This window comes from Bufo gargarizans, chromosome 1 (assembly GCF_014858855.1).
Source record: "Bufo gargarizans isolate SCDJY-AF-19 chromosome 1, ASM1485885v1, whole genome shotgun sequence".
In the NCBI taxonomy this organism is placed as follows: Eukaryota; Metazoa; Chordata; class Amphibia; order Anura; family Bufonidae; genus Bufo; species Bufo gargarizans.
Window position 1 is genome coordinate 7,316,018 of NC_058080.1, and position 13,812 is coordinate 7,329,829.

At 44.1% G+C, this 13,812-nt stretch overlaps 1 protein-coding gene across 1 annotated transcript in view; it reads right to left on the minus strand.

Moving 5' to 3' along the window:
* Positions 1–13,812, minus strand: part of CD8B (CD8b molecule) — a 29,476-nt gene that overhangs the window by 9,422 nt on the left and 6,242 nt on the right. Inside the window, exons 2-4 of the mRNA XM_044282590.1 lie at positions 6,277–6,645; positions 4,362–4,451; positions 3,227–3,319 (exon numbers count right to left, since the gene is read on the minus strand). Coding sequence (XP_044138525.1) covers positions 3,227–3,319; positions 4,362–4,451; positions 6,277–6,645 — 552 coding nt within the window. The remainder of the gene's footprint in view (positions 1–3,226; positions 3,320–4,361; positions 4,452–6,276; positions 6,646–13,812) is intronic.

The window sequence follows — 13,812 nt, forward strand, 5'->3', positions numbered from 1 at the left end:
TCCCTTTTGCCACCCCACTGCCTCTTCCAGCCTGTTGCGGTGCAGCAGATCCCTTCCTCTCTGTACTGCTGTTCTCGCTGGGCTTTCCACCTTCCCAGGTTGGGTCAGTGACTTCATGATCCACCACATCCTCTTCCACTTCCTCACTCTGCTCATCCTCCTGACTTGTTGACCTAACCACTCACTCAGTGATTGACAACTGTGTCTCATTCTCTTCATCAACCTCTTGAGACAGTAATTGCCGTTGAGTTATTGGCAACTGTCTCATCATCATCCACCTCATTAAACAGTAATCAAGAGTGGTGTCCTGCGCCGCCATGCAAACTGGGACATGAAGCTAGGTATTGTGGATGATTGTTTTTCTTGTGCTCTGGCAGAAGGCACAGTTTCACCGCGCCCAGGGCCACAGCCTCTGCGTGCACCATCAGCAGCACGGCCACTTCCCAAGATAACACAATGAGTTGGTTGAAAGTCTGGCACACGTACAGTAGTGTAGGATTTGGAAGTGTATGCGCAAACAAATTTAAAAAGGTACAGTACAGACCAAAAGTTTGGACACTCATTCAAAGAATTTTCTTTATTTTCATGACTATGAAAATTGTAGATTCACACTGAAGGCATCAAAACTATGATTTAACACATGTGGAATTATATACATAGCAAAAAAATGTGAAACAACTGAAAATATGTCATATTCTAGGTTCTTCAAAGTAGCCACCTTTTGCTTTGATTACTGCTTTGCACACTCTTGGCATTCTCTTGATGAGATTCAAGAGGTAGTCACCTGAAATGGTTTTCACTTCACAGGTGTGCCCTGTCTGGTTTAATAAGTGGGATTTCTTGCCTTATAAATGGGGTTGGGACCATCAGTTGCGTTGTGGAGAAGTCAGGTGGATACACAGATGATAGTCCTACTGAATAGACTGTTAGAATTTGTATTATGGCAAGAAAAAAGCAGCTAAGTAAAGAAAAATGAGTGGCCATCATTACTTTAAGAAATAAAGGTCAGTCAGTCTGAAAAATTGGAAAAACTTTGAAAGTGTCCCCAAGTGCAGTCACAAAAACCATCAAGCACTACAAAGAAACTGGCTCACATGCGGACCGCCCCAGGAAAGGAAGACCAAGAGTCACCTCTGCTGCGGAGGATAAGTTCATCCGAGTCACCAGCCTCAGAAGTCGCAGGTTAACAGCAGCTCAGATTAGAGACCAGGTCAATGCCACACAGAGTTCTAGCAGCAGACACATCTCTAGAACAACTGTTAAGAGGAGACTGTGTGAATCAGGCCTTCATGGTAGAATATCTGCTAGGAAACCACTGCTAAGGACAGGCAACAACCAGAAGAGACTTGTTTGGGCTAAAGAACACAAGGAATGGACATTAGACCAGTGGAAATCTGTGCTTTGGTCTGATGAGTCCAAATTTGAGATCTTTGGTTCCAACCACCATGTCTTTGTGCGACGCAGAAAAGGTGAACGGATGGACTCTACATGCCTGGTTCCCATGCCTGGTACATGCCTGGTTCCCAGGGGTGCTTTGCTGGTGAGACTGTTGGGGATTTATTCAAAATTGAAGGCATACTGAACCAGCATGGCTACCACAGCATCTTGCAGCGGCATGCTATTCCATCCGGTTTGCGTTTAGTTGGACCATCATTTATTTTTCAACAGGACAATGACCCCAAACACACCTCCAGGCTGTGTAAGGGCTATTTGACCATGAAGGAGAGTGATGGGGTGCTGCGCCAGATGACCTGGCCTCCACAGTCACCGGACCTGAACCCAATCGAGATGGTTTGGGGTGAGCTGGTCCGCAGAGTGAAGGCAAAAGGGCCAACAAGTGCTAAGCATCTCTGGGAACTCCTTCAAGACTGTTGGAAGACCATTTCAGGTGACTACCTCTTGAAGCTCATCAAGAGAATGCCAAGAGTGTAATCAAAGCAAAAGGTGGCTACTTTGAAGAACCTAGAATATGACATATTTTCAGTTGTTTCACACTTTTTTGTTATGTATATAATTCCACATGTGTTAATTCATAGTTTTGATGCCTTCAGTGTGAATCTACAATTTTCATAGTCATGAAAATAAAGAAAACTCTTTGAATGAGAAGGTGTGTCCAAACCTTTGGTCTGTACTGTATTTGGGATGTGGAAACGTCACACAGGAGATATCCCGCAGATAATGTCAATGCGGTCACTAGTTACTGGTTATGTCAGAAGCGGACATCGTCTATTGACAAAGTACATTGTATGTCACAGAAATTTTTTAGATGCGCATACTTTACCCAGGAGATGTGGCAGAGCTAATGTCACTGTCTGCAGCGGTCTAACTATTGTACGCTATTTAGCGCAGGATACGCTAAAAATGGTTACTGATGCCACACACAACAGTCCTTAGAAGGACTTTTGGGTCTGTAAAGTTTTAGCAATTTAGCGTAGGTTGCGCTAAAAATATAAATTGCTGCTGCCACACACAATAGTCCTTAAAAAGGACTTTTGGGTCTCTGAAAAGTTTTGGTGGTAAAAATATTCTTAAATCACTCCCTACACTGTCTGTCCCTTCCTCAGCACAGCTCTCCCTGACTAAGAATGGGCCGAACATGCGTCATCGGGTGCTATGTGCCGAGCATCGAGATGCTCGAGCCGAACTGGTGTTTGGCCGAGCATGCTCGCTCATCACTAGTCCATAGTCTTTAAGTAAAGAGCATTATACATAAAGCTAAGTATTCAAGTTCACTTGCCGGTCAACCTAAAACCTGCTGGAGCCAAGAGAAAGATCAAATATTTTCTGGATGCAAGTTTATTCAAGTAAAACTGTTGGAACTTTACCAAGTCTGGACTCGACTGGCTCCACCAACTACAACTTTCTTTTTTGAATGCTACAGAGCCTAACCACGGGGAGCGACGGTATCCAGGTAGGAGCACCGTGACACACAAACTATTTAGGCAACATGACTACTCGCATTCCTAACACTGGGAGCAGATCGGCCCTGGAGGCGGCTGTTATTTTTGTAAAAATTGTCTCTAATTATATAGAATTGTTTTTGTAATATTTTAGTGACCGACTACATCGGACGATAACAAACAATTTTCCGTTCATGAAACCAATATATACTGGGTCCAGAAGTAACTTTTACACTGGAGCCCTGGAAGCTGTATTACTAAGTAGCATGTACTGTGTGTGTATTTAGATGATGAATATTGAATCCATATGGTAAGTGCATACTTACGGTATGTATGAGAGGCCAACAGGTAAAGGCCTATCAGGAGCATAAGGGCCACTCCTGCGAGAGGGGCCCAGATCACAGGACTGCAGCTCACACCTAAACACAACATAATTATGGGGATTATGTAATCACGTATGTGTATATTTCATTACAAAGATTAGTCGATGTCTGCCCTTGGAAACCATTTTGTTTAGTTTCATCTACATTTGTAATATATCATTATAACAGTCAGAGCTTTGTCTTTCTGGTTTGGAACTTTAATTGGTTCTGCCTACATATTGGGTGTTTTTTATTAAAACTGGTGCAAAGGAAAACTGGCTTAGTTGCCCATAGCAACCAATCAGATTCCACCTTTCATTTTTCAAAGGAGCTGTGAAGAATAAAAAGTAGAATCTGATTGGTTGCTATGGTTTTCCTGTACACCAGTTTGTTACATTTCCCCCATAGTGTTAAAATATGGTTTACTGAATACCAGGAGTCACCACTAGGGGGAGCTTAGGAGCACACTGTGTACACATTGAACTCAATAAAGGACACAGTATGCAGTAAGCTCATTGACTCCCTCTAGTGGCGGCTGTAGGAAGCGAGAATGTTAGGTTTCAAATCCATGACGATGCAGAGAATTTGGACCACTATCAAAAATGCAGCCTATGATATATTAGGAAATGACATAATGTCCAAAGGTGGGCATTCCCTTTAAGGCCTGGTTCACATAGGGCAATGAGCGAGTGGCTCCTAAAGAGAGTGTCCACCTGTTTTCTTCTGTGTTGGTTGATTTTTAGCTCGTCTGCACCATTAATACACAACTATGATGAGTGGCTACATTGTCTAATCAGAAATGGTAGGTGGTACTAAATCTGCCCTGCTTTATTATCTAGTCACTACCATAATGGTCCTCCTTGTGTTCACCTGATGTCACATAGGGACAAGAGATAAGTGGAATCAGAGGGTAAGGAGAGACAGCACCAGGGGACTGGGATAACTCTGCAAGAACACGCAGGATGGAGTCATTTTTCAGCATGCCCGCAGCATGACATGCTATAGAACACGTGTCCAACTGCCGAGCATGTCCAATTACTTGCATCCTTGTTTAGACTGACACAAAATGAAGGCAATGATACGCTCTGTGTGCTTTTACCTGGCGGAGATGTCTTAGAGATTTTCTGTTTCTTGCATTTACACGGCGGCTTCTTTGTGACCGGCTTCACAGTTTCAGGTAGAGAATCAACTACAAGATAAAACCAAATGCAGAAACTTCATATTGAAATATAGTGACCGTGCTAACAGGGCAAACATATAGAATATACAGAAGGAGGAAGGAGATAGATAGACAGATCGTGAATGGAGGAAGGAGGTGAGAGCATCCCAGAAGCTGACGGTGTACCAGAGCCTGCAGAGAGACTACAAACTGGCCCCATATCTGGAGAAACTAGGGAACCCCAGAGACCGGAAAATCCTGAGCCGCTACAGACTGAGCACCCACAGCCTGGCCATAGAATCCAGACGGCATCGACAGAGCTACATGCCTAGAGAAAGCAGACTGTACCCGCAGTGCCACCTGGAGGCGGTGGAGGATGAGGCCCACTTTCTGATATACTGTCCCAAATACTCAGCAGTGAGGGACATCCACTTTAGGAGACTGTCTGATCTCTGCCCAGACTTCAGCTCCATGGAGGAGGAAGAGAAGCTGCCCATCCTGCTGGAGAGGAAGAGAACACTGTGGACATAGCAGCACAATATATCAGTGCCTGCCACAGACTGAGAGGAGCGAGATATGCCATGGACTCCGATACCCTAACCCCGGGTGTGTCCGCACCCCCCTCCCCCCATCATGATACGCCATGGACTCCTATACACCGACCCCGGGTGTGTCCCCATTTCTCAACCCCCTATTTCCCACATGCTTTGGTAATAATAATGTATAATTTTAGACCTGACAATAAAGCTTTTTTGATTTGATAGATAGATATGAGATAGATACATAGATATGAGATAGATACATAGATATGAGATAGATAATAGATAGATATAAGCTATATATAAAAGATAAATAGATAGATAGACTCTCCATACTGCTGGGGAAAGAGGAGAACACAGCGGCCATAGCAGCAAAATATATTACTGCCTGCCATAGATTGAGAGGAGCCTGATATACCATGGACTCCTATACCCCCACCCTGGACGTGTCCCCACCCCCAACCCTACCCAATTATTTCCCACTTGCTTTGGCAATGCTAAAATGTATTTAGTCCTGCCAATAAAGCTGATTTGAGTTGATTTGATTAGATAGATAGAAGATACACCGACCCCGGGTGTGTCCCCATTTCTCAACCCCCTATTTCCCACATGCTTTAGTAATACCAATGTATAATTTTAGACCTGCCAATAAAGCTTTATTGATTGATAGATAGATAGAAAGATAGGTAAATAGATAGATAGATATGAGATAGATAGTGATGGACGAACATCGGCTGGGACGGTTCGCGAACGCGATCAAATGTTCGCGAACCGCAAGTTCGTGGTGGGCCCCATTCACTTTAATGGCAGGCGAACCTGAAAATCCTTCAGCTCATATTTGCAGCCACCAAATACTTAGAAGAAGTGCACAAATAGTCCCACAACATGGACAGTGACATACCAGAGGGGGATCAATGACAAAAATTCCAACAAAAAATATGTATCTTAATCAGGGGACATTTTTATGTGTCTTAAAGGGAAATTCTCAGAAATGTGCCCTGCTGGAGTGTAGAATTTTTTTTTATTTTAGGCCACAGGAGTACGGGCCCCAAAAATTAGGCATTCACCTGACATAAAAGAAATTGTGATTATGTGGCTCGAGGTACATTATGCGGTCAATGGATAAAAATGTTACTGTAGGCCAATTTTTTTCCCACTTTTTTGGGGGGGCAACTGGTATATCACACCAGTAGAAATTATTTGTTCCAATGCCCTTTAAGAGTTTGGGGTTTGGGGTCTGGGAGCCCACCCATACAGCTCTGATGCTTGGCAGATCCTACCATTAATGGTCTCAACATTCCAGAAGATTCACTCACCCACAGTCAGTTTTGTCCCATTTCCAAATGTGTACTTCACTGATGCCGCGGCCATACAGTAGTAGACCCCGCTGTCCGAATGATCCAGGCCGGTTATCTGGAGGGTAAAGTAACTACCACGGATGGAGGCTCTTCTCATTAGGAACTTCTTCTCATTAATGTTGGTGCCATAGAAATATTTTTCCAATTGACTTGGAGCGCTAACAATAAACTCTAAGTCTCCATTCTTCTTGGTCCTTCTATACCAGTAAAGTCCCAGTTGGTCAATGGTTTCTCCCTTGACGGTACAACAGATTTCTACAGTTTCATTAACTAATCGGATAGGAGATGACGGAGTCTGGCTTAACGTTGCAGACCATGTATTAACCCCTGCAAGACAAGAGAATAGAGGAAGAACATGAAGGACAAGTCTACTGTAATGGTCCACATGCTTCTCAGTACATCAGATCCTTGCAGATATCAGTCAGCATTTAAGGATTCTACCTATAGCGAAACCTTACATGGCACTGGAAACACCTTGTAATGGTATCTGAGTAGTGAACATCATCCATGGTCCAACTCCAGATCTAAAACCCAGGCCCCCCAATCTTTAGGATGTCAATGGAGGACCTACAAAAAGACATTGTCCAAATGAGACAAGGCCTTCAAAGAAGACCTCTCCTGACATGTCTGTTTAGTTACTACTTGCATTCCCCATGTACTAACAGATCTAGAAGCTATGGATGAATTACTAGAAGTTTGCAATAAAGGTTCAGATGGGTGTTACCAGTTAGGGGTGTGTCCCTGAACAGCCTGACACATAACCAATCAGTGCTGCCAGTTGGAGATGAGCGAGGGATGGGGAAAGGGGGGATTTTTTTTATATGTATATTATGTATTTGATGTGAAAAAAATCTCTAATCTGAGTGAATTGGAAGAATTTTATATATGAAAATAAATAAATAAATAATGGAGGGGAAAAAACTGTGTCCAAGTGTACCTAGAGGAACTGATGATGTTCTGAAGACAAAGGATTAGAAAGATATGTTTTTTACATGGGACTGTATGTTATAGAAGATTGGAGGGCGATAACTGGTGTTATTTACATGGGACTGGATATTTTAGAAGACTGGAGGGTAAGGGGTAATGTTATTTATATGGGACTATGTGTTGGAGGGGGGTGAACGAGGGGATTTAAGTTATTTACATGGGACTGTATGTTATAGAGAACTGTAAGGAAGAGAATGTATTTATATGGGACTGGAGGGAGAGGACTGGTGTTATTTACATGGGACTGCATCGTATAGAAGACTGTTAGAAAGATAGTTTATTTACATGGGACTGTATCATATAGAAGACTAGTGGGATACGACTGGTGTTCTTTACATGGGACTGCATGGAATAGAAGACTGGAGGGAAAGGACAGGCATTATAATTTATGGGGGCACTACAGAGATGATTATAACTCCGGGGGGAACGGCAGGAGGTATTATAATTACAGGGGGCATTATAAATACCGTGGGCAGTGGTGGAGGGCATTACTACTATTGAGGGCTCTATAGAAGTGCCTTATAGATTATAAGAGGTGCCCTATAGGGAGGCCTTATTAGTACTGAGGTCACTGTAGGGAGCCTTATTACCACTGGGGATACTATTTGGGGGTGGCTTCCGCCTGGCAGTGAGCCCGGTGATGTCCCTGGCACTAAAGGACATGCTTTAGCGCTGCCTTAGCCTGCATAATGGCTAGGGCAGCGCTAAAGCCACCCATCAGTGCCGGTCTGTGTTGGGCCCATGTTCATATATGCCTGCATTATTGAGAAAAAAAATGAATATTTGAATATATGCAAATGATCCTCTAGGAGCAACGGGGGAGTTACCGTTACACCTAGAGGCTCTGTTGTCTCTGCAACTGCCACTCCTTGTTCACTTTGACAGGGCCTGGCAGTGAAAATGTCATCCCACCGGGCCATGTTAAAGTGCATAGGGCGCGGCAGGTACAGAGAGAGCGGAGCCTCTAGGTGTAATGGTAACGTCCCCGTTTGTCGTTTGTATTTAATAAAACATCATTTTTCTCAGCAATGCGGGCACATAAGAACATGGTACCAACACAGATGCCTTCAGCTACCGAGCGCACACGTAACAGGTCAGTCCTTTAATTTTCCAAGTGTATGAGGGAGTCCTGAGGGATAGCTGAAGGCCTAGGGAGCATTTTACCATCAGCTATGGACTTCATTGGGGGGAGAAAGTGGCACTAAAGTGCCTAGGGCAGCATCAAGTCTAAATATGGCCCTGGCTCCACAGCAGTAGCAGGATGTAGTGTCACCCATCACACTGCTGGTCTGTGTATGAGGAGGAGCGGTGCGGCCGGGAATCTGCTGTGCTCCTCCTCCTACACAGACCAGCAGAGCAATGTGTGACACTACATCCTGCTACTGCTGTGGAGCGCCAGCGGCTGAACTGTGATCACGAGGAACTAGGTGAGTATATTCTTTTATCTTCATGTGAAGGGGGCACATATCTGGACATAACTACTAAGTACTGGCACAAAGGGGCAATAATTACTATGTGGGGACATTAAGAGTACTGGGTGTGTATAGTTATGCTTTAGGCAGAGTTAGAGGCGTGACCTAGTATGGAAAGAATATATATATATATATATATATATAGTAAACATATTCACAAGATGTTTTTTATTTGCACATACAGTACAGACCAAAAGTTTGGACACACCTTCTGATTCAAAGAGTTTTCTTTATTTTCATGACTATGAAAATTGTAGATTCACACTGAAGGCATCAAAACTATGAATTAACACATGTGGAATTATATACATAACAAAAAAGTGTGAAACAACTGAAAATATGTCATATTCTAGGTTCTTCAAAGTAGCCACCTTTTGCTTTGATTACTGCTTTGCACACTCTTGGCATTCTCTTGATGAGCTTCAAGAGCTAGTCACCTGAAATGGTTTTCACTTCACAGGTGTGCCCTGTCAGGTTTAATAAGTGGGATTTCTTGCCTTATAAATGGGGTTGGGACCATCAGTTGCGTTGTGGAGAAGTCAGGTGGATACACAGCTGATAGTCCTACTGAATAGACTGTTAAAATTTGTATTATGGCAAGAAAAAAGCAGCTAAGTAAAGAAAAACGAGTGGCCATCATTACTTTAAGAAATGAAGGTCAGTCAGTCCGAAAATTGGGAAAACTTTGAAAGTGTCCCTAAGTGCAGTCACAAAAACCATCAAGCGCTACAAAGAAACTGGCTCACATGCGGACCGCCCCAGGAAAAGGAAGACCAAGAGTCACCTCTGCTGCGGAGGATAAGTTCATCCGAGTCACCAGCCTCAGAAATCGCAGGTTAACAGCAGCTCAGATTGGAGACCAGGTCAATGCCACACAGAGTTCTAGCAGCAGACACATCTCTAGAACAACTGTTAAGAGGAGACTGTGCGAATCAGGCCTTCATGGTAGAATATCTAACAGGAAACCACTGCTAAGGACAGGCAACAAGCAGAAGAGACTTGTTTGGGCTAAAGAACACAAGGAATGGACATTAGACCAGTGGAAATCTGTGCTTTGGTCTGATGAGTCCAAATTTGAGATCTTTGGTTCCAACCACCGTGTCTTTGTGCGACGCAGAAAAGGTGAACGGATGGACTCTACATGCCTGGTTCCCACCGTAAGGCAAGGAGGAGGAGGTGTAATGGTGTGGGGGTGCTTTGCTGGTGACACTATTGGGGATTTATTCAAAATTGAAGGCATACTGAACCAGCATGGCTACCACAGCATCTTGCAGCGGCATGCTATTCCATCCGGTTTGCGTTTAGTTGGACCATCATTTATTTTTCAACAGGACAATGACCCCAAACACACCTCCAGGCTGTGTAAGGGCTATTTGACCATGAAGGAGAGTGATGGGGTGTTGCGCCAGATGACCTGGCCTCCACAGTCACCGGACCTGAACCCAATCGAGATGGTTTGGGGTGAGCTGGACCGCAGAGTGAAGGCAAAAGGGCCAACAAGTGCTAAGCATCTCTGGGAACTCCTTCAAGACTGTTGGAAGACCATTTCAGGTGACTACCTCTTGAAGCTCATCAAGAGAATGCCAAGAGTGTGCAAAGCAGTAATCAAAGCAAAAGGTGGCTACTTTGAAGAACCTAGAATATGACATATTTTCAGTTGTTTCACACTTTTTTGTTATGTAAATAATTCCACGTGTTAATTCATAGTTTTGATGCCTTCAGTGTGAATCTACAATTTTCATAGTCATGAAAATAAAGAAAACTCTTTGAATGAGGTGTGTCCAAACTTTTGGTCTGTACTGTATATGTTTATATTTGTATGTATGGTTTGGGGGAAGGGGGGCCGGTACATCCTTTGCACAGGGGCCCCTTGCCTCCTGTGTCCGCCCCTGGATGGTCACACCAAATATTCAGCTGATTTAGATTTCTCTTTTCTTCATTCACTTGGCATTTTGTTAATTGATAAAAATAAACTATTAACACTTCTATTTTTGAAGCATTCTTGTACTTTGCAATTTTTTTCCACACTTGCCTAAAACTTGTGCACAGTACTGTCTAATATCTATGTAATATCTATCATCTATACATACATAAAAAACCAAAAAGAAAAAAAAACGGGGCAGCGCTGTAAAAACCAGCGGCTGCGGATTTGACCAAACCAGTAAGAGGACGGAAACGTTTCACAGGTGAATAAAGGACACACTTTTTCTGCTACGTGTGAAAATCAAATAAGCTTTATTGGCAGGTCTAAAATTATACATTAGTATTGCCAAAGCATGTGGGAAATAGGGGGTTGAGAAATGGGGACACACCCGGGGTCAGGGTATCGGAGTCCATGGCATATCAGGCTCCTCTCAGTCTGTGGCAGGCACCGATATATTGTGCTATGTCTACAGTGTTCTCTTCTTCTTCCAGCAGGATGGGCAGCTTCTCTTCCTCCTCCATGGAGCTGAAGTCTGGGAGTAGATCAGAGTCTCCTAAAGTGAATGTCCCTCACTGCTGAGTATTTGGGACAGTATATCAGGAAGTGGGCCTCATCCTCCACTACCTCCAGGTGGCACTGCGGGCACAGTCTGCTTTCTCTAGGCATGTAGCTCTGTCGATGCCATCTGGATTTAATGGTCAGGCTGCGGGCGCTCAGTCTGTAGCGGCTCAGGATTTTCCGGTCTCTGGGGTTCCCTAGTTTCTCCAGATATGGGGCCAGTTTGTAGTCTCTCTGCAGGCTCTGGTACACCGTCAGCTTCTGGGATGCTCTCACCTCCTTCCTCCATTCACTGACGTATTATTCTTGTCTCTTATTTACTGTGTTCCTGATACTGGGTTTTGTGAGGTGGTCTGGGGTGATTTTCTGGTCGGGCTGGGTTTCAGTAAATTGATTTTGGGGCTTTGCCTTGCCTGGGATACCTTGGTGTAGCAAGGCTTTATAGTGATGGGAGCCTTTACTACTACCAAATAGATGGCCCCAGAACGATAGCGCCTTCTTCTGGATTGTAAAGTGTAGAGGGAATCTGCCCAGCTCCCCTCGACGGGCACTGTTAAAGGTGCTAAGATGGACCTGGAGGAGATGCTTACAGAATTCCAGGTGGAATATTTCTGTTGGGCTGGAATCCCATCTTGACCAGTCGGGGTACGTGCAAGGGCCCCAGACTTCACGGCCATACAGGAGGATTGGTGCAATGACGGAGTCAAAGATTTTAAGCCAGACCATCATGAGTGCTTTGAGGTGGTGCAGTCGTCTTCTGATATTGTAGAAGGTCTTGCATGCTTTGTCTTTCAGCTCCTCAATGACTGATTTGAAGCTCCCAGTTTGGTCAATTATTAGGCCCAGGTAGGTGTACCTGTTGGTGGCTGTAAGAGGGCGGTTGTGAAGCGTGAAGGTAGGGGGCCTGGCTAACTTTGTTTTCCTTCTCTGAAACACCACAGTGTTGGTCTTTTTTAAATGGATGGGAAGGGCCCATGTGGTGCTGAATTTCTCCAGAATGACTAGCTGGTCTTAGAGACCTTTCTCAGTTGGTGATAGTAGGAGAAGATAATCCGCATACAGGAGAAATGGCGCGGACAGCCATTAATATAACTGCCTATTCTTATCCGCAAAACGGACAAGAATAGTAACATAGTACATAAGGCCGAAAAAAGACATTTGTCCATCCAGTTCGGCCTGTCATCCTGCAAGTTGATCCAGAGGAAGGCAAAAAACCCCTGTGAGGTAGAAGCCAATTTTCCTCACTTTAGGGGAATAAAAATTCCTTCCCGACTCCAGGTTATATTTTTTTTGCGGACCACGGAATGGAGCAACGGATGCGGACAGCACATAGAGTGCTGTCCGCATCTTTTGCGGCCCCATTGAAGTGAATGGGTCCACAAAACAACAGTCGTGTGCATGAGGCCTACAACTGTAAAGCCGGCCACAAAGAAGCCGCTGTGTAAATGCAAGAAACAGAAAATCTCTAAGACATCTCCGCCAGGTAAAAGCACACAGAGCGTATCATTGCCTTCATTTTGTGTCAGTCTAAACGAGTATGCAAGTAATTGGACATGCTCGGCAGGTACCAGTCAGTGGATGGGGGTCAGCAGCAGGTGGTCCACAATGGCCCTTTCCTGGAGTTGGACAAGTGTTCTATAGCATGTCATGCTGCGGGCATGCTGAAAAATGACTCCATCCTGCGTGTTCTTGCAGAGTTATCCCAGTCGCTTGTAGAAGGGCTCAGCCCTCCAGGCATGTGAAAAAAACGTAGATTTAGGTTTCATGCACAAGACCGTTTTCGGGTCCGCATCCGAGCCGCAGTTTTTGTGGCTCTGGTGTGGACCCTTTCACTTCAACAGCATCCGTTGCTCCGTTCGGAGGCCCCGCTAAAAATATATAGCATGTCCTTTTCTTGTCAGTGTCACCTGCAGGAGGACAAAAGTCAAAAAATTTTGCACAACTGAAAAAGTGCGCAACATTTTGACGCCAAAAAAACGCAACCCACAATATGTTTACTGAAACTGACAGAAACCGTGATCACCATTACAGAAAGTGAGAGCTCAGGGCTCGGTGTTAGTCATCTCTATGGGGAGATCTGTTTTCTCCCCGACTCCCACATGGATGGAAGCCCCAAGTTCTGCTTCACGTCACACATGATTCATGGTGAATAACAGCAAGGCTTCCCTGAGAAGACCCAAAAATGTGTTATCTGCCATGACCTACCCGAATGAGTTCATCATTTGTAATACAAAGACTGGTGAAATACATTTCAAATAAAACATTTTTCTTTTTTATTTCTTTTTTATATATGTGCTTTTTTTATATCACAAAATGTAACTATCGTTTTTATGATGTTATTAGTTTGCGTTTTACATATGCAGGAATAACATCATTGCCATTATTATACTGCGTTTGCATGGCTCCCTTCTGTACATAGGCATAATAATTGCCATAGAGGTGCATGGGGCTTTTACTGTACCTCTGATTTCACACATAGACACATTAAGGTCTTTGTTTTTCCGCTGAATTTCCACAAAAATCTGTCTAGCCACTTAAAGTCCTTTCCTTTCT